General features: G+C 30.9%; 2 protein-coding genes across 2 annotated transcripts in view; one reads left to right on the forward strand and one right to left on the reverse strand.

Moving 5' to 3' along the window:
• The window catches only part of LOC119601180 (protein phosphatase 1B), a 260,061-nt gene extending 238,700 nt beyond the window's left edge, over positions 1–21,361 (reverse strand). The window contains exon 1 of the mRNA XM_037951935.1: positions 21,078–21,361. The gene's annotated coding sequence lies outside the window, so the exon portion shown is untranslated. The remainder of the gene's footprint in view (positions 1–21,077) is intronic.
• On the forward strand, positions 13,201–14,824 carry LOC119601179. The gene is made up of 2 exons (XM_037951933.1): positions 13,201–13,358; positions 13,427–14,824. The coding sequence occupies exons 1-2, from the start codon at positions 13,221–13,223 to the stop codon at positions 14,474–14,476; spliced, it is 1,188 nt and encodes a 395-aa protein (XP_037807861.1). The 5' UTR covers positions 13,201–13,220; the 3' UTR covers positions 14,477–14,824.
• Positions 21,362–21,803: the final 442 nt, after the last annotated feature.

The raw sequence follows: 21,803 nt of genomic DNA on the forward strand, positions 1-21,803 counted from the left end.
CTATAGACTAGACTATAGACTAGACTAGACTAGACTAGACTAGACTATAGACTGACTATAGACTAGACTATAGACTAGACTATAGACTAGACTATAGCGGACTTAGACTAGACTAATAGACTAGACTGACTATAGACTAGGACTATAGACTAGACTATAGACTAGACTTAGACTAGACTATAGACTAGACTATAGACTAGACTATAGACTAGACTATAGACTAGACTATAGAAGACTAGACTAGACTATAGACTAGACTTAGACTAGACTATAGACTAGACTAGACTAATAGACTAGACTAACTAGACTATAGACTAACTATAGACTAGACTATAGACTAGAACTAGACTATGACAGACTATAGACTAGACTATAGACTAGACTATAGACTAGACTATGACTAGACTATAGACTAGACTATAGACTAGACTATAGACAGACTATAGACAGACTATAGACTCAGACTATAGACTAGACTATAGACTAGACTATAGACTAGACTATAGACTAGACTATAGACTAGATATAGACTAGACTATAGACTAGACTATAGACTAGACTATAGGACTAGACTATAGACTAGACTATAGACTAGACTATAGACTAGACTATAGACTAGACTATAGACTAGACTATAGACTAGACTATAGACTAGACTATAGACTAGACTATAGACTGGACTATAGACTAGACTATAGACTAGACTATAGACTAGACTATAGACTAGACTATAGACTAGACTATAGACTAGACTATAGACTAGACTATCGATAGACTAGGACTAGACTAGACTATAGACTAGACTATAGACTAAATATAGACTAGACTAGACTATAGACTAGGACTATAGATAGACTAAGACTAGACTATAGACTAGGACTATAGACTAGACTATAGACTAGACTATAGACTAGACTATAGACTAGACTATAGACTAGACTATAGACTAGACTAGACTAGACTATAGACTAGACTAGACTATGACTAGACTAGACTATAGACTAGACTATAGGCTAGACTATAGACTAGGACTATAGACTAGACTATAGACTAGACTATAGACTAGACTATAGACTAGACTATGACTAGACTATAGACTAGACTATAGACTAGACTATAGACTAGACTATAGACTAGACTATAGACTAGACTATAGACTAGACTATAGACTAGACTAATTAGACTAGGACTATAGACTAGACTATAGACTAGACTAGACTATAGACTAGACTATAGACTAGACTATAGACTAGACTATAGACTAGACTATAGACTAGACTAGACTATAGACTAGACTATAGACTAGACTATAGACTAGACTAGACTATAGACTAGACTATAGACTAGACTATAGACTAGACTATAGACTAGACTATAGACTAGACTAGACTATAGACTAGACTAGACTATAGACTAGACTAGACTATAGACTAGACTAGACTATAGACTAGACTATAGACTAGACTATAGACTAGACTATAGACTAGACTATAGACTAGACTATAGACTAGACTATAGACTAGACTATAGACTAGACTATAGACTAGACTATAGACTAGACTATAGACTAGACTATAGACTAGACTATAGACTAGACTATAGACTAGACTATAGACTAGACTATAGACTAGACTATAGACTAGACTATAGACTAGACTATAGACTAGAATAGATAGAGACTAGATAGACTAGACTATAGACTAGACTATAGACTAGACTATAGACTAGACTATAGACTAGACTATAGACTTGACTATAGACTAGACTATAGACTTGACTATAGACTTGACTATAGACTAGACTATAGACTTGACTATAGACTAGACTATAGACTAGACTATAGACTAGACTATAGACTAGACTACAGACTAGACTATAGACTAGACTATAGACTAGACTATAGACTAGACTATAGACTAGACTATAGACTAGACTATGGACTAGACTATAGACTAGACTATAGACTAGACTATAGACTAGACTATAGACTAGACTATAGACTAGACTATAGACTAGACTATAGACTAGATAGACTAGACTATAGACTAGACTATAGACTAGACTATAGACTAGACTATAGACTAGACTATAGACTAGACTATAGACTAGACTATAGACTAGACTATAGACTAGACTATAGACTAGACTATAGACTAGACTATAGACTAGACTATAGACTAGACTATAGACTAGACTATAGACTAGACTATAGACTAGGACTATAGACTAGACTATAGACTAGACTATAGACTAGACTATAGACTAGACTATAGACTAGACTATAGACTAGACTATAGACTAGACTATAGACTAGACTATAGACTAGACTATAGACTAGACTATAGACTAGACTATAGACTAGACTATAGACTAGACTATAGACTAGACTATAGACTAGACTATAGACTAGACTATAGACTAGACTATAGACTAGACTATAGACTAGACTATAGACTAGACTATAGACTAGGACTATAGACTAGACTATAGACTAGACTATAGACTAGACTATAGACTAGACTATAGACTAGACTATAGACTAGACTATAGACTAGACTATAGACTAGACTATAGACTAGACTATAGACTAGACTATAGACCAGACTATAGACAAGACTATATACTAGACTATAGACTAGACTAGATGGCTCAAACATTCCCATATAAAAAATGTTAAAACTTCAATATTACAACATGACAACTCTATTGCCAACAGAAGTATTAGCAGCAGGTTGTTATATTGGTTCGTAGAGAAAAAGTTCAGCAGCTGATCAAACGATTTGTAGCTGTAAACTTGGTAATTCATTTTTTTGCCCAGTATTGCTTGCATTAGTTTTTTTCCTTTGTATCGATAGGCAATTGGGGTCCATTGACAGCAGCCAGTGTTTATGAATTTGTTGGGAATGTACTCGTATCTACTACGAGTATATTGGTATCCTTACTTGGTATGGACATGTAGTAGCCAAACAACCAACAAACTTAACAAAAACAACACAGATCACAAGTGATGCCATAAGTTGCAGACAAACAGACGGACGGACAAACAGAGCCAGACAAAAACGCTTCAATACTAATGTATGTTGTTGCTTGTTAAAGCAATAATCCAATTAATCGAACAATTTACTTTAATCTTTGGCATTATTAGTATGAGTTAAAAAGCTAAATAACATGGAGCTTGAAATACAACAACATACAAAAAAAATTATAGATAAAAAAATATACAAAACATAGTCATAATTTTCAATCAACCAAACAGATCTTGTTTGAGTTGAGTACGAGTGATTAATATGAATCCTATTTTAGTTTTTTTTTACTTAACATTTTATAACGATAATTTAAACAACAATTGAATAATTTTTACAAAATATGTTTTTGTAAGAAAAAAAATGGAATTTGAAAAAACGATAATAAATAAAAACAGTTTAAATTAAATATTTTGTTTGTTATTGTTGTTGATGGTAAGTGATCACTCAACGCAGCCATTAAAATGTACTTCACCACAGGTACACGCATTTATGAGCAGGCTTGCATGTGTTGATCCATCGATCGAACGATTGAACAATCCGTCGTATTTCATCGATTCATCGTCAATATGTGTTATTGTCTGTAATGGTTGGTCAAATACAACATATTTTATGCACCTCTTAAAGAGTTCACTTTTTTGTTTTTGAGCTTCAGTTGAACTCAATTCAGTTTTAGTTAAGTTTATTTGTTTGTTTTTTCTATTTGTTTTTGTTACTGTTGTTGTTTTTGTTGGAGTTGTATGTATGTAATTTTTCAATTAAATTGATAATAATGACGTTATCTGACGTTAATGATAGCTGTCGAATGGACGACAATAACAAATGATTAATGTTTCTTTTAACCCCACAAACATACTCTCATACACACACTGATCAGTTATTGTGATCAAGAGGGAAAAACAAGATGGTGGTAAGAAGAGTAAACTATACAAAATGAGGGCAAACTAACAGCTAAATATAAGACATGAGAGAAAGAGTGAGTGCGACATGGGGAGGAAAAGGAAAGAGAGCTTTATAAGTGATAAATCAACAATATATCTAATGATTTTTCTTTTTATTGTTTTGTTTTTGGTGTATATACTGTTAGAGTCGTACATACGTATTTATTAAACATTTATTGACTTGTATGTATTTTTCTTATTTATTTATTCACTAACTGTCAGCAGCATCTATTAAAGCAGATGTTGTTGAAAAATTCACTTAATAATGTGTTAACAAACTATATTGTTTATTAAATTATTAACTATAGCGGTAACTATGTATGTAGTTGGTCTTCGTTGTATTTTCTCTCTCATTGTTACAGTACCTATCTCATGGATTTTATTGAATTTTAAGTGATGCCAACAAATTTATGGTCAAATATGAGGCGCAGTAGTAAAACGTACAGGTGGGAAAATTCCTGTGATTTGTAACGATCATTTTTAGTTTGAAATTAATTTTTAAAATTATAAAATGCTGACAGCGAAAAAAAACAAACAACTTGTTTTCATGATTTATTACACACATCTGGGAATTTTCTGTTCGCAAATATATTTATGCTGTGAACATAAAAGAAACAATTTCAAATAAGTCCTTGTATAGAAAAAGTAATAATTTATATTTATTATACTTATATGAGAGAGAATTCTACCACATTTCAGTTGCAACAGATTTGTAAAAATGTCTACAGCTTATTAATATGTTTAGCTTGATTGTATAATTTTTTTTATATTTTGTAGAAATAATGATTTATATGATTCTTAAATAGCTTTTATAAACTTATTAACTTGACTCAATTAATCCATGAAAACCCTTAAAATGTATTTCAGGTTTTTAAAACTTATTAGAAAATAAATTTTAATTTTTCATCAAAAATCTAATGATTCTAGAGAATATAATGATTCTGAAATCTAATGATTTAGAACTATAAATCAAAAATAATGAAAATCTGTTAATCAATCAATTTTGCACCAACAATTTTTTTACACGAATAATATTCTCGTCATAAAAAAACAAATTTGTATTTTTATTCGTATGCACTTTGGAACCATTATCAGCTTACAGTAACCGTGGAGGATCTTAAGAATAACACTACCAGCAATAGAAGACTCAGCTACAAATACTTTACTTCGGTAAGCCGCGATCTCAGTCTTCACCAACGGCTTAAAAGCAATTACGAGCATTGGCTCGGGAATTTTCTACGATTAACTTGTTCTTCATCAGAACTCTCAACTCTACCTTGCATGTGACTCCCGCTCTTTACAAGATCACTGACTTAATATCTTGGTACAAGTCTCTTTCATGATCTAGAATGTCTTATGACTATAAAATATGTTAGAAGTACCAATCGGGACCAACCTGGGACCATCGGAATAACAAGACTTTCTAAATTAGGCTTTCGAGTGTTTCCACTAAATCGCGAGCTTCCCGTATAACCCAATCTATATGGAACGCCTCATTAATGTTTCCCAAATATGAACGGTTCAAAAAGCAAAAATGTTTTCATAGTTATTACAAAACTAAAGAGAAATTATAAATAATTAGCCCATAAAATTTCCAATTTTCCTGAAAAAGCTTTAACAACCAAATCATAATAAAATAAAAAAATCACAATGAAAAACATGAAGAACGTGAAACAGAATATAATTATAATTCAACCTTCCACTTCTCTCATGATTCTTTGCATATTAATTCTTGTCTTAATTAAGTATACTCCTTGGTAATCCTAAAAACCTAAGTACTTGATAAAAATTATCTTAAATAACGTTTGCATTTTATCAATCCCCAAAACAAAATTAACATTTAACCTCATATTCGCAGATACATAAAAGTCTTCTCACATACTAATACATTTTAATCGTATACGATATATAGATGTAGTTGTGTGTATGGCAATGATAATCGTATTATGTTTTATTTATTTTTCATTTTGATTTTATTGAAATTGATATCCTTTCAATCTGCAACCCAATTATCGTTTGCATTTTACTTTGCCCGAAAGAATAATTAGGTTCATGATTGACATGTGGGATAAGACGACATACACTTGGAATGCCGTAGCAAATTATCGAACGGCTACTGTAACAGACACTAAAACAGCAACAGTCACTGCGATGGCCAGAGGCTGTGTTACTGGTACTAGTGCAGACTCAAGCAGCAAAGTTAAGCAAGACTTTAGCTGCGACATTGTTTAAAGGACGCTTATCTCCCTCTAATGGATAATGGAGAAGACAAAGTCAAAAAATAACAGGCAAAACAACAAAATATATATAAAATAACGATGATCCACGAGTTTATGAGATTTCTGTGTATTAAATGTTGCTGATATTGTTGATATTGCAGGCGATGCTGCTTGCTGCTGTTGTGGTGGTTGGAGAAGTTGCTGGTACAAACATATATGTATGTATAATTGTAGTTGTTGTTTTATTGCAATAATCTGATGTTAAGTCAGATAATATTGGCTCAATGGGTATTTCGTATATATGTACTTCAGTTTTAGCTGTTGTTGTCTTTTATTTTTGCTCCTTTAAATTCTTTTTATTCTCTTCATCTGATTTCAGATCAAGACAATGACGACAATACAAAACAAAACGGCCCATCATTATTTGGGGTGCAAAAACTAGTTTCATTCCGTTTTGTTATTTAATTTTCTTCCTTTTTATGCCGAATAATCACCAATAAGTATTCCTACTTATTTCAAACAGCAACTGCAAAACTGTTGTTGTTGTTGTTGTACCAGTATCACATTCAATATCACAACACATCAGTTCAACTCGTGAAGAGCAATTACAATATGTTTAATGCTAAGCATAGCGATATCTTATTATTGCTCGTTTTATTGTTCTTCTCCAGCAAATAAGGCTTAAACATACAACGATGGATAGATGCCTGTTGTGGAAAGAGTCTTTAGGTCTTTTTTTTTTTTGCATTCATTGCGCATGTCAACGATTAATTCTTTAAGCTGCCCATCGTCACTTGTGCTCAACTACCACTATATAAAAGAATAACAAACAGCAGGAGTAAACAGGATCAGAGTACACTGTTTTCTTTGCAAAATTTTTAGAATTAAGAGCTTACATTTTACGAATAGTTCAGACATTTTAATCACAAGAGCCACACAATCCCTCATATTCATCATATATTGTTCATATTATCACGGGACTTATAACGAAAATTTGAAGAACTCAACTGGAGTAAATACGGTTTTTATAGGACAGTGTAACTACAAACGTAAACAATTTGAATGATTCGTTTTTGAAACGGATACAATAGCCTCTTCAGGACGAAATGATCATTATCTGACCGGTTCAAATTTCGTACTAAAAAGTTGAAAACTGCAAACACTCTACAATATCATCCCAGTAATATTAATGGAAAATCAAATTTGGTCAGGTTGAAGTATCCCCAGGCCTAGTTCCTTAGAACAGGAACATTCTCAGCTGGAATAGTGTTCTAGCATTTCTCTGCCCTCTCCACACGCTCTTCATTATTCTGAATCGAATATCGGTTTTAATAATTCTGATCAGAATAAATCTTTACATTTATTCTAAATTTTTGGTCTCGAGTTTAAATTAACTTTACTTTAATAAAGGAACGGGTGTAATTTATTAACGAAATGATTTTTTTTACCATATGTATGCTGAGATCATTTGGTATATGAGGGTAATTGTGTGCGAAATGCCGAATTAACGGGCAATTGCGAGAGAGCATTGTAAGCGATTGTGTTATCGATGGCGTTGTGCCCTGGAGCCACTTTTATTTATTTGCTATGTGACGATAATGGTGGATCATCCTTAACCCAGCATGTTTTTTATAACCAACTACGGCCAGAAAACATACAACTAACCAACCAGACTGTTAGCCAACACCAACACAACAACACATAAATTGTTGAGATCATTTCGAATATAAAATAAATAAAGGTATATATATACAAATGTAGGTTTGTTTGGAAGGAAACAGAAGACTGATGTGTCTGAGCGATTAAGTTCTTATTTCAATGAATAAAATTGACTGAATCCATGGACATATTACCTGACTAACTGACTGACTATCTGTTCAACTTAACTAACTGACTGTTTGCCTTTTTCTACATACATACATATAAACACAATACATACTTTGCAAACTGCTTCAATATACAAAGTTTGTATATGATTGTGACTGTAATTCTTGGAAGTCCTTTTTTTTGGCAGATCTTTATTATACGATTGGTTTATTTATAATAATTAGGTGTTCTGCGATAACTATATATGTACTCCTTGTAGAGTAGCGTAAGTAAGTAAATGCGAGTGTCTGGGTTGGTTGTGTGGATTATACGACCAAACACCAGAAGCTTATCGTAATCTCAGGTTTTGCCACACCACATTTTCTGATGGTTGCAAGTGCAATAATATTTGCCTGCAACAGAAATACTGAAATGCCAACTCAGTACAATCGATTGAACGTAAATTTTTGTGCAATATGTGAATGTTGTTGAGAATCTTTTATATGAAAAATAGTATGAATCCGACTACTGTATGTACGAAAATGATCATTCTTTTTCCTTTTATTTGCATTCACAATTCCTAAGGCATCTTCTCAGCTCATAAACTCCTCAAGCTCGCACCTTTTGATATTTGAATTCCTACTGTTTTGTATGCAATGCAACCAAGAACGGTCAACAAAACGATTGCAATCGTTTCTGTTTTATTTCTTCTGCTGATGCTGCTGTTTTCGCTTCGAGTTCATTTCGTTTGTAAATGGCCCGCATTAACATGGTTGTTCGATTTATTAAGTAACTTCAATTTGCGTTTCGATTACGCGTGTAACGCCTGTTTTTTATGCTGTTTTCCGTTTTTTCTTTTACTTCGTTTATAAGCAAGCCAATTGAGTTGGTGGCATTTATACGATTGTACATTAATACGAATGCTATGTAGGCATGTATGTTTGAATGCTTCTTGGCCAAAGGCTATGTGTGTTATAATTATAATTGCATTTTCTGGCGCTCCCCGAGTGGCCGAGTGTCTGGGAATTGCTCCTGCTCATGTTGGCTTAAGCATAGGCGTTGCTCACTAAATTGCCAATTCATTTAAATGAAAAATTGCTCAATTATAAATTGAAAGAAAATTGAGTTGTGATTATTAAAGCCAACAAACGATGATGATTAACAGCGAATAAATGGCGGGAATTAACAAATGAATACAAATGTTAGTCGTTTTTGTTCAAGTATTGCGATATGGTTTTAAGTGTATCAGCAATAAAAAGAAACGCCACAAATAAATGGATTTTGGTAAAGGAAGCGATGCACTAATTTACACATTTAAATATATTGCAAAGGTGGGTTTCATTACCCAACATTAATATTTCATTAATTTATTGGTTTAGTTGCAATGGGTTGGGAATTTAAAAGAAATGTTAAAATACTACAACGTACGGAAATTGACATTAATGACATTTGTTCCTAATTGAGTAGTTATACTTATTTCTTATCTTAATTTGTTCAATAACTAATTTTTTACGAAGAAATTGTAGTTTGAGGTAGAAAAGTAAATTAGAATCCCTACTAAAAACCTATCGAATATTGGACCTATTAACTTTCTTACTTTCATTATCGATGCTACATTGAAAGCATTTAAAGAAAAGGAAATAACCTTCGTTTAAAATCATAGATTGTACCTTGATTTTCAACAACAGACGAATTTTGAGTCTTTGTGAAATTGGTGGAATCAGAACCAGGTCGCAACGAAACGTAGAATGTTGTGTGGACCACGCAATTACATTTGATTAGGGACAACTAAGCACTATGATAATTGTTCCGTGTTCGTCAACCTCTTCCAGCTGCCATTTTGGTTGGTCTATTGTATCTTGACTGAAATAAGAATTTAAAATGTTCTATGAAATTCCATAACCGATGGAATACAACCTAGAACTGATTTACGGGTCCTTTATCCTTTGCTTAAATTAGTACAGATGGAATATGTTAAATCCAGAGGGAATATGTAGAACTAAAAGTAAAATACAACTTATCCAGAGAAGTCACCAAACTAAGAACTCATAGTACAACTATAAAGCTTTTGACAGGTATAGAATAATCCCCAGATATTACTTCTTCAGATAATTTAAGTGTCGAGCCATTTAATATCTGATCAGAAAGACTACATCTGATAAACGGCACAATAATGTATTTACGGATAGATTGTTCAATATAAAGCGCTTACTGCATTCTATCGTAGGTCATCACATGACAAGATCGTTATACGAATAGGCGATAATAAGTCTGCTAATCACACAGTTACTTTTAATAAAAAAGACCGATAACAGTTTTTACGTTTAAATTCTAACGCTTGTATTTATAAAAAAAATCTTATTTTGCTTTTAATGCACTCAATAGTTAAAGCACACTTTAGCCTTAAAAACCATTAATAAAATTGTGATATTCATAAACAAATAATAAACGTATATTAACTATGACAATATGGCTGTCATTTTATGTGTTAGTGTTGCGTACAATTAGGATAAAATATTCGTTGATTCGGTTTTCTTAATTTCATATTTTTGTTTATAATAGATTTTTGACAATAAAAACAAACTTTTAAGAAAAATAAATATATATATGGTTTTAATAAATGTCTATTTAGTTCAGATGTATAAATATAACATATAATTTCTGATTATTATTAAAAGTATCCGAATAACGGATATTTTGCGACAAAATATACATCACTATGACACATTTTCTTATTTTTACTTATTTTCCTTGTAATTTTTGATAAATTTTTGCAAATATTGATAAATTTCTTTGATATTTGACTAATTTTAATGCCGGCGAATATATTTTGCATTAGTATAACACTAATCAATATAATTTACATGGTTAATTACTTAATGGCATTATATTTAACCAACAAACTTTGAAAAAGCCAAATCAAATGATTTTGTCCATCATTTGGTTGACAGACGGGCATTTCCAAATTGCCTAAAAATAGTGCTGGACAATTGGAATATTGTCAAACATTCATGCATTAATCCAATAATGCCTAGATTTGAGTTTTTTCCTCAAAATATAATCGTTTAAAAATTTTCTGGTATTTTATTTACAAATTTGTAAACGTTAAAATTAGAATTTTTAGATTTTATTTTAAAAGAAACCATAATTAGTTTTCGCAATCAACCTAAAATTACCGGAAAAATCTTTATCTGAGAAAAAAATTGTTAAAAATCAACTTATTGTTGGATTAAAGAAGGGTCGAGCCTACAATAAAATTCTTCTAATTGTCAATGGTTTATTGAAGGTGTTTTACGTTTATAAATACGATTTCCCTGAATTTTGCCTAAAATTGTTTAATAAACCTAAAATAAGTTTTTATAAATACAGCCGTAATTCTTTTAACGGTTTCTAAATAGTTAAATAAATTAGATGTAAATTCTTTTCCAGTCATTATCGGGGGAATTTAAATAAAAATGTTTAATCTCATTTGGTTTTAGAGATAAAATGCGGCATGTTTTCTGTTGCACCGCTTGTATAGTTAAACGTTTAACAAAATAATTTCTATTATATGTATGTTTCAACAAATAAAATAAAACTCTCTCGTAACTCTTTCTCATCTAAACATAAATCGATTACTAAATGTTTGCACATAAATCCTCAGCGGGATACAATTATTTCAATCAATATTTACACACATAAAATCAACAATCAAGTAAAAATCCAATTAACTCCATAAAAGCCAATGTCAAAGTTTTAGTTTTAAACTAAGAAAATGCAGCAGCAGCACTATAAACAGTGGTAGTGTTTAAAATAAAACTCATGTTGTTGCAACATAATTTCTATAGTATGTGGTACTTTTAGTTTATTTTTTATTACATTTTAAAGGAAAAATTTGTTATTGATCTGTAAGACTTAACAGTTACCAAGAATTGATCATGGCTAACACTCCGGTGAGTGTGTGCAAGCAGCTAACAAGCAAGTAGGCAGACAGGCAGAGCGTTAAGTATATGGGTTAATGCTGTGGCTGAGTGCAACAGTTTCATGTTGCTGTGTCTAGTAGACTTCGTAGATGTGGTGTTTAAGTTGCTGTTGCTGCTGTTTTTTTGCCACTGTGCGATTAATAAAGACTTTATCTATTAGTAGTAATCACTAAAGTCCTTAATGTGCAGCAGAAAAACTTGTGGCAAATGTTGTGTCCACAAACGCATTCACATGTCGACCAAGTTAACATACACTTACACTTGATAAAATGAATTGTCAATTGATAGTGCAAAAAATGGTACTGATGGCGATGATGATGCTGCTGCTGATGGCAACAACAAAGATTTCAGCTTAGAATGGGAATGTAAGGAGTGTCTTGAAAAAATTCTACCATTTTTTTTTCTTCTAAATTAGTTAACGATTAGTAGAAAGCGTTCGAAATAAATATATGGCAATTTTACCGAGAATAATATACCGCATTGTAAATAAAAAAATTTAAAATTTTAATTGCTAACTATGCCGTTCTATAACATAAACAATTACAAATGCTTGAAGACATTCTGAAAGATTCTTAGACTTCAATTTTTATTTTACACCTCTAAGTTCAACAGCCTTTATAAGATATTATTTCTTTTTAATTCTTTATGTCAGCCATTTTAAAAAGATCTTTTTATTTAAGTTATTTTATAAAATCAAACATTGACTAATTAAATTGTTCTCTAGAGACCATTTGTTGTACAAAATCAAATGATATTAATTACAAACTCTTATACACTCAGACGCTTACATACATACATACATAAATTATGTTGCTTTTGGAAGTCCAGTTTTCTAAAGACTCACCAGCAATAAAATGGAATTTTAACAAGATTTCTTGATAAAGTGTTGCCACTTTGTGACAATTATAAGTGGTTAAAATTAGCTGTTCTTGACCATATGTGGTAAAAAGTTTAGCATTTAACGATAACTACAACAATAAAGAATAGTATATTTTTTATAAAATGAATAATTTAGGAAAATATGTTGTAAAAAGTTGTATAATATTGATTTAGAAATGATTTACGAATAGTTTATACAGTTATTTGTAATTAAAATCATATGTTATACATATATTACTGGATTCTTGGGAAAAGTTAAGGATGACTAGAGAAGTGTTTCCCAATTTACTGTAAGAACTGTAAATCTGGCAAGCACTTGAACTTTATCATTTAAGCCCATCAAATAAAATAATAAATATTTATAATTAAAACAAAAAAGCTCTAATAAAAATGAAACCCCAAAAATTTATACAAAGTTACAAATGCGATTGTTTTCAACCATATAACTATTGTAATTGTTCGCATAAAATTATCTCTAGTGATATATTAATAGAAAATGTTAACGATATTGCAGAATCTTTAGTCGAGGTAAGGAATACACTTAAAATTACCCATGGAAAGCATAATATATAAGAATACTTTCTTCCAACGTAAAGGTGATGAATCTTTGTGGTATATATTTGGTAAAAGCTAAAGCCTCCAGAGATGTCATCATTTATTATTTTTTACATTTTGAAGAAATAATCCATCGCATTGATTCCATACCGAAAAAACGTTTATGCAAAGAAGATCTTATACATGATCTGAGTCGTAAATGTTCCATGGATCGGATAGATGCACAAATGGCTTGTTCTATTATAAAAAGGGCATTTAAAGCTTTTTATCATGGCACCGATATGGGGGGAGTACCGAATCATTTGTTAAGCGATAAACTAACACATTCCTCAGAATGTCTGTGGGTGCATGCGGCAAAACGTACAGCTCAGATTTACGCTGCCTATGAGGGCTTATTTTATGCGTGTCAAAAAGATTTGGAATGTAAAATAAAATTAATTTATAAACAATTGTATGATCGCATAACGAACAGAAATCAACCAGATGATGAACCAGAATGTACTTGTATGAAATGTCTCAAAAGAATTGCCAAAGAAAGTCTAAAGCCAGGTAAAGTTACTACAGGAATGCATGATGTCAAGGACCCTTATGAAGCGATGTATATAAAAGAACAGGAAGAGGATATAGAAAAGCAAAGAAATGAAAACTGTGCTGTTATGAATGAAACCTTGGAAAATGAAGAAAAACAGTGCTGCTCTTGTCCTTCCCTAAACATAACGGCAAAAGATTATGCTTATAGAGAAATTGCCGAGTCTACTTATACTGGATCAAGTCAAGGGCCTTTTGATTGTCGTTGGATTTCCATTAGTAAGGAGGAGTTTGAGGCTGACGAAGGCGTAGTGAATGTAAAATTACCAAAGGAATTTCCTTGTCCTCCATGCCATACAGATGAGGAATGTGAAACAGAATGCGAATGTTCTTGTGAGGATTGCACCTGTAAATCAGATGATGACATTGTTTGTGGTGAATCTTATGGTGAAAATGGGGAAGATATAGAAAAAGAATTTTCGAGTGAAGAAACTGCTAAATTATCCGAAAATTATACTAATTCTGAATCTATTACTGCAGATTTAAGTGTCTGTACGCAATGAGTGGCAATGAAGTTTGTGGCATCATGAATTTGTAAAATATTATATTTTAGACAGTTAAATTAGGTTTTATTTCTATACACTAATGTATTTAAAGAATTTGCAATTCTAATCTAAATTATGAGTAAAATCATTTAATAATGTGCATTCGTTTAAAAAGTGTACTTCTAAAAAAAGGTTCAGATGTACAATCACAAAACCATAATCACAAAACTATTAGCTGCTATTCCATACATTTATAATTAGATAGGAATCTCTATACAATTTTTTCTGAAAAAAATCTAAAAAATTAAGAAAATTTCATTACAATTTTGATTCAAATTGCATCCATTGTTCTACTGGTGTCACTATCTAAACACCTTCATTTAGTAATTGTACGTCATTTCCTGCTAATTCGATCATTTTATCATGTCTCAGAAATTACAATTGACCTTTTAAACAAATAAACTCCGAGACCATGGTAATAAATCTCAAAGCTAAAAAGAAAAAGTAATCTACAAGAATCTTTAACGATTCCATACACAAACACACTTACAAACAGTCACACTAAAAACTTTATTTCCTTTGTACCGGGCAGAGCAAGAACGAACCAGTAGACTAAATGCATCTCGTAAAAATAAAAGAGGAAAAACGAATAAAAAGAACTTAAAACAAAACTTAAAAGGCCATCTAAAAATGTTGTAGAGCATGTCTACTTTAAGCTTAAACATTAAATGAAAATCTGAAAATCACTGATCACAGTTTATTTAAAAGTTTAGTTAGTCGTTGTTGCAGTTGTAATCGTAGTAAAATGAAGAAGTGCAAGTTGTTGAAATCCTTTGCCAATAGAGAGAACAATCCAAACAAATAGGAAAAAACAGTTTAAAATTTTTTTCGCTGTAGTTGATTTAACTTTAAAACTATTACTTAACATCAATTCGTATGGCCTTCTGGAATTACAAACAACTTCATCGCCAACACCACACCAGACAATGACAATGACGACAACGAAGTGCCGCCAACCAACTATTCAGCCATGCTACAGCAAACGGAGCAGCATTAACATGAGCATCATCTAGCCACTCAGCCTGGCAACTTACTTGACTACTAGTTAGTCAAGGGAGTAGTACAAGTATGTTTAGTTTATTTCCATTCTAATAGTTTCACTATTAACCATAAGCTAAACAAACTATCGAGTGGATACAAACCATTCAAGCAATCTTTTTTATTTCTTTCTTGCTTTCCAACAAACTCAAATGATCTTCTTAACTTATCCAAGGTTGGTTAGTTGGCTGGCTGGCTGACTAACTGGATGGGTTTGGTTGGATTGATTCTTTCCGGTAAACATTTTGCGCGAAAAACGTGAGCAAAGCAATTAATTAGTCGTACACAAAAACCCTTTTTTTCTGTTTCTTGTTGGCTTTTTTGTTTCGTTTTTCTCTTTTTGTATTTTTTGCAGTTGGTCTTTGTGGAAAAATTTTAATTGGCAATTGTTGTGCGCTTTGTATGGTCATAAAAATTCCTACACTTCTTTTTCTGGCATTTTAAGTTTCCCCAAACATCACCATCATCGTCATCACAACTACTAATACGAACATCACCATTACAATAAAAGCAGTCAAGCAGTAGTGGTAGTGTCAGGCTACTGCACAGACTGACATACGGTTAAGTCACACATAAACGAGGTTTAATTTATCAGTTTGCAAAGTGACGAGCAAATCGATGATGGTTTGATGGTTTTTTACATTAAACATAAATATTTTTTCCACAATTAGTTTTGTTCGACAAAATAGTGCTCATAATTAGATTTCGATCTATTTTGGGATGTAAAAGGGGACACGAATTAAAAATTGTAAAATTACTCGTTTTAAAGAATTACAATTACTATGTTCTAAGCGCTTTTATTATATGCGTACTTATGAAAATTCCGACCAACAGGAAGATATTTCGAAAATTCTTGTAAGGGCCTCGAAGAATCATTTAAATGAGAAATTGAAAATTGAATATTTCAACAACTTAACAAATCACCCACTTACATATATTGACAAAGCACTAACTGAATGAAATTGAGCTTTCTGATAAAATGTAGTAAGAAGAAATCTATTGAATCGAACTTCTTTACTCTTGACTTGACTACTTTAGACTTTGCCAATGAGGGCTGGACAAACAAACAGCTGAACAGAACGCAGATGCACATTTTATATTATGTGAGTGTGTGTGTGTGTGCGGATGTATATTGTATTTGGGCATTGAAGTTGGTTAAATTTTCATTTGAAATACATGTTGTTGTATCTTAAAGATTTGTAAGGACGCACAGTGGTATAGGAAAAAAAAAAGAGGGAAATAATTCGGTAACTTCTAAACGGTTAATCCGATTTTAATGAAATTTGGTGTGCACAAAGAGGAGGTGTTGTCGAGTTTAGGTTTTGAATTTGGACCTTATAGGCCAACCAGGGGCCCGGCGGGGGGTCATCAAATTAGGACACCTCGGCTATGTTAAATTTTTAAAACGATCCTATTTCTTCATTTGAGTTCCGATTTAAAAAAAATTTCGTATATAGAATCTCCTCATCGAGCACTATAAAAAATGTTGTCATAGCAGTAAATTATCTCTTATAGTTTAGGAGATATTCGCATTTGAAAATTAAAATTTTAAAATTTTTACCGTCCTTACTTTAGTTTTTTTTGATAATAGCAGGTCCAAATATTCCCGATTTTCGCCATTTTGTTTTATTCGCTTAACAACAAGTTTATATATCAAGCAGTGAAAGAATTATGTAAAAATCATGACTGAGTCCAAAGTTATAGGCATTTTAATTTAAAAAATTAAAAAAAGGCGATTTTTTGTCATTTTTTTGGGAAAAAAGTATCTTTTTCTTTTTAAGTTATCTAAAAAGTTTCTAAGAAGATGTATATAGAATTTATACTTTTTGGAAAGCTGACTTTACATAAAGTACGATAAATGAAACAAAACCTAAAAATTTTTGATACCGAGGGGACCAGGTCCATGCAAAAAAACCCTATTTTTTATGGAAAATTAAATTTTGAGCAAAAATTCTCAAATCGCATAGTCGATATCAAATTATAGTGACCTGTTTTATATGACCCAATATGTTCTTAATCATTTTGTAACGGGTTTCGATAACCCCGCCCCTGGTATGGATATAATAGGCAAAAAACTAAAAAATCCCATTTTTGGGATTTTTTAAAACTTTTTTGGGAATTCCGGGATTTCTAATAAGAAAATTCGAAATTTTGATTTAATTTTGGATTTTAAGTAAAAAAATCTACCTAACTGTAAAATTTCATCAAAAAATATTCATAAATAAAATTTTTATTGCAATTTGAAAAATTTGTATCTTCGCAAAAACTGAATAAAAAACATTTTTTAATTTTTTTTAAAAAAAGTATTCCGCGAATTTTTTAATTTTCAAAAATTATATACAGTTTTGAAAAATAGACAAAATTACCTTTCCATTGATATATAACATGCCTACCTAATGTTTTTTAAGTGACAAATTAATTAGGGAAAACTCAACATCTTTTAGAAAATTTGCCTAGCACTATTATTTTCATCCATAAGGTTAACTCTTAAATTTGTTACATATATGGATGAAAATAATAGTGCTAGGTAAATTTTCTAAAAGATGTTGAGTTTTCCCTAATTAATTTGTCACTTAAAAAACATTAGGTAGGCATGTTATATATCAATGGAAAGGTAATTTTGTCTATTTTTCAAAACTGTATATAATTTTTGAAAATTAAAAAATTCGCGGAATACTTTTTTTAAAAAAAATTAAAAAATGTTTTTTATTCAGTTTTTGCGAAGATACAAATTTTTCAAATTGCAATAAAAATTTTATTTATGAATATTTTTTGATGAAATTTTACAGTTAGGTAGATTTTTTTACTCAAAATCCAAAATTAAATAAAAATTTCGAATTTTCTTATTAGAAATCCCGGAATTCCCAAAAAAGTTTTAAAAAATCCCAAAAATGGGATTTTTTGGTTTTTTGCCTATTATATCCATACCAGGGGCGGGGTTATCGAAACCCGTTACAAAATGATTAAGAACTTATTGGGTCATATAAAACAGGTCACTATAATTTGATATCGACTATGCGATTTGAGAATTTTTGCTCAAAATTTAATTTTCCATAAAAAATAGGGTTTTTTTGGATGGACCTGGTCCCCTCGGTATCAAAAATTTTTAGGTTTTGTTTCATTTATCGTATTTTATGTAAAGTCAGCTTTCCAAAAAGTATAAATTCTATATACATCTTCTTAGAAACTTTTTAGATAACTTAAAAAGAAAAAGATACTTTTTTCCCAAAAAAATGACAAAAAATCGCCTTTTTTAATTTTTTAAATTTAAATGCCTATAACTTTGGACTCAGTCATGATTTTTACATAATTCTTTCACTGCTTGGTATATAAACTTGTTGTTAAGCAAATAAAAAAAATGGCGAAAATCGGAAATATTTGGACCTGCTATTATCAAAAAAACTAAAGTAAGGACGGTAAAAATTTTAAAATTTTAATATTCAAATGCGAATATCTCCTAAACTATAAGAGATAATTTACTGCTACGACGACATTTTTTATAGTGCTCGATGAGGAGATTCTATATACGAAATTTTTTTTAAATCGGAACTCAAATGAAGAAATAGGATCGTTTTAAAAATTTAACATAGCCGAGGTGTCCTAATTTGAGGACCCCCCGCCGGGCCCCTGGTTGGCCTATAAGGTCCAAATTCAAAACCTAAACTCGACAACACCTCCTCTTTGTGCATACCAAATTTCATTAAAATCGGATTAACCGTTTAGAAGTTACCGAATTATTTCCCTCTTTTTTTTTTCCTATACCACTGTGGGACGTTTAGTTTAGTTGTACGAGAAACAAAAACTACTGCTACTACGACTGATTAAACATATTAAATGTTGTAGACAATTTCGTTGAAGAGATGAATGATTTGATGTGTTTTTGAATTAATGTAAATGCTTAATTGTTGTTACTGAATGTTTATTATTGTGGTTGTTGTCATCGACGACGTTGTTATTGCTGTTCTCTTAAATTAATGGTCAAATGGTGAATTAAATTAAAATTAAATGAAAATAAGAATAAAAAGAGGTTATATTTTTAAGTAGATCAGTAATTTGGGTGGGCAATATATACCCAAAATGGATACTTTTTTTAAATTTCGAGAAGAGGGGATCAGATTAGTGTTATTTCCAGCATTGACGAGTTCGCAAATTTTGCACTGGCATCTGAACAAATACATATAAAAATTCGTATATCGGGGAACTTAATTAAATGTTATACATGTACAGAACTATACTGCCTTTAGACTGTCCCGTGGACAACTTTTTTGTAGAAATAACATTCAAACTATTCGCATTAATGTACTGAATACAAGAGAAATAAAAACATAAAAAATATTATCTAAACAAAAGGTTTCTTAAACTGGATCTCAAAAATTCCTTCATTTTAAGGTTATAGCATGAAAAATACAGTGCGAGCTTAATTGCGCAAATACCTATTATTGCAATTGACCGATTTGAGTAACAGCTTATTTTTTTAACAATAAATTCTTTATAATAGCAAATTTTCGTGAAAGGGTATTAAGTAAGTACAACTTTGCTAATATTTGGCAGTTATTTTCACTTTTTATTGTCTTCGTTTTTTAGCCAGAAACTTTATTTTAAATTATTATTATTATATACTTCAAAACACTGATCTCAAAAAAATACAGAATGTTTGTTACGGTATAGTGGAGATCATTGTATTTAGAAGTTCAATATTGATGAAGTGAAGAAAGTTGACAACAAAACAGAAATTTAAAACAAAGTAAAGCATAGCGTGTCCTTCGGTAGGTCAGTGGTTAGTGTTCTAGTATGGTGGACCGGAGGTGGTAGGTTCAATTCCCACCTGAGGCAATGGCAAAGGAGGAGCATAACAGGCTCAATAGAGGCCTAGGTGCATTTCTTCGGATTTAATGTAAATATATAAATGTACATACATACATATGTACATATAAATATGTACATCCCCCTTTCAAACTAATTAACTGACTAAAGCATTGTGAAGCTGTATTTTTCACCAAATGAATCCACATTTACAATCATAATTTCAGTAGTAGTTTTAAGATTACTCTGATGTAATGCAAATGGATTACGTGGTCCCCGCATAGGACATCACTATGTCAAATGGAGTATGGTATTTCATATACATATTATTATAGTATGTAGTATTATAGTATGAAATAAAAAATGTAATCTTTTCCCTGATTTTAAAATCCCGCATCCCGGGATTTCTAAAAATCAATCCCGATTGACATCCCTAACACCTACATACAAATGCTTTTTATGATCGGAAAATTATACTAACATATTATAGAAATTACAAACGGAATGACAAACTTACATACATATAAATACCCTTCTCATGAAGATGACGACTATAAAAAGCCTCCGGCAATTACAAATCTATGCAAAGGTGGGAGCTCTCGCCACACGACATCTTACAAACGTATTTTGTCACTCACCAAGAAGTTGGAGACAAATTTCGGCAAAAATTTTGTATTGTTATTAATTATTTATAAATTAGAAGCAATAAATCACTTACCTTTAATATAATTGAGGAATATTTATGTGTTGTTTTGCCTATTTTACACTTTTTATTAAACACTTACATATTTTTTTATATTTATCAGGAATCTGCATTATGGCCAGCATATTTTCATTTTGCATATGAAGCTATATTATAAATTTTATGATTTTATTCAATTAAACAAATGCACAAACACTTAATTTTGTTATATTTCATTTAATTTCTACAACACTTTAACTTATGTATGTATTTATAACAAACACTGAACTGCAATTTATACTTTTCCAACAGAAGTGTCATTAATTTGTTTGCAATTTAATAGAAAAACGCGCGAAGCTTTTTGACAAAAATGTCAAATAATAAACAAGTGCATTCATAACAAAATACAAAAACAAATAACATAAACAAGAGAGGTAAATAAAAAATTGTAAACAATAACAAGCTAACCATGCAGTATAAATTTTTTTCTAACAAAGATTGGTAGATTTTTGTAAATTTTATGTATGTAATTCTAACTAGAATTTTTAATGTTTTTCTTTTGTCAATTTTGTAAACAAGTTTCTAAAAACATAAAAAAAGAAGAAGTGAAATGAAAACATGAAAAATACAGCCTACTTTTAGGATGGTAAATAAACAAGAACATTACAAATTTCCTATAAACAACATTGTGGTGAATTTTTATAAACTTTTTCTCATAATAATTTCAATTTTTAACACTATTTTACTAAACAAATTTTAATA

Source organism: Lucilia sericata, unplaced genomic scaffold (genome assembly GCF_015586225.1).
Source record: "Lucilia sericata isolate MDLA Ls3-8-SP2 unplaced genomic scaffold, ASM1558622v1 Contig000147F_arrow, whole genome shotgun sequence".
In the NCBI taxonomy this organism is placed as follows: domain Eukaryota; kingdom Metazoa; phylum Arthropoda; class Insecta; order Diptera; family Calliphoridae; genus Lucilia; species Lucilia sericata.

Coding starts and splice junctions, on each gene's coding strand:
- LOC119601179 (XM_037951933.1), top strand. CDS start 13,221: ATGAAACCCCAAAAATTTATACAAAGTTACAAATGCGATTGTTTTCAA. Junction 13,359..13,426: donor TTGCAGAATCTTTAGTCGAG/GTAAGGAATACA, acceptor TCCAACGTAAAG/GTGATGAATCTTTGTGGTAT.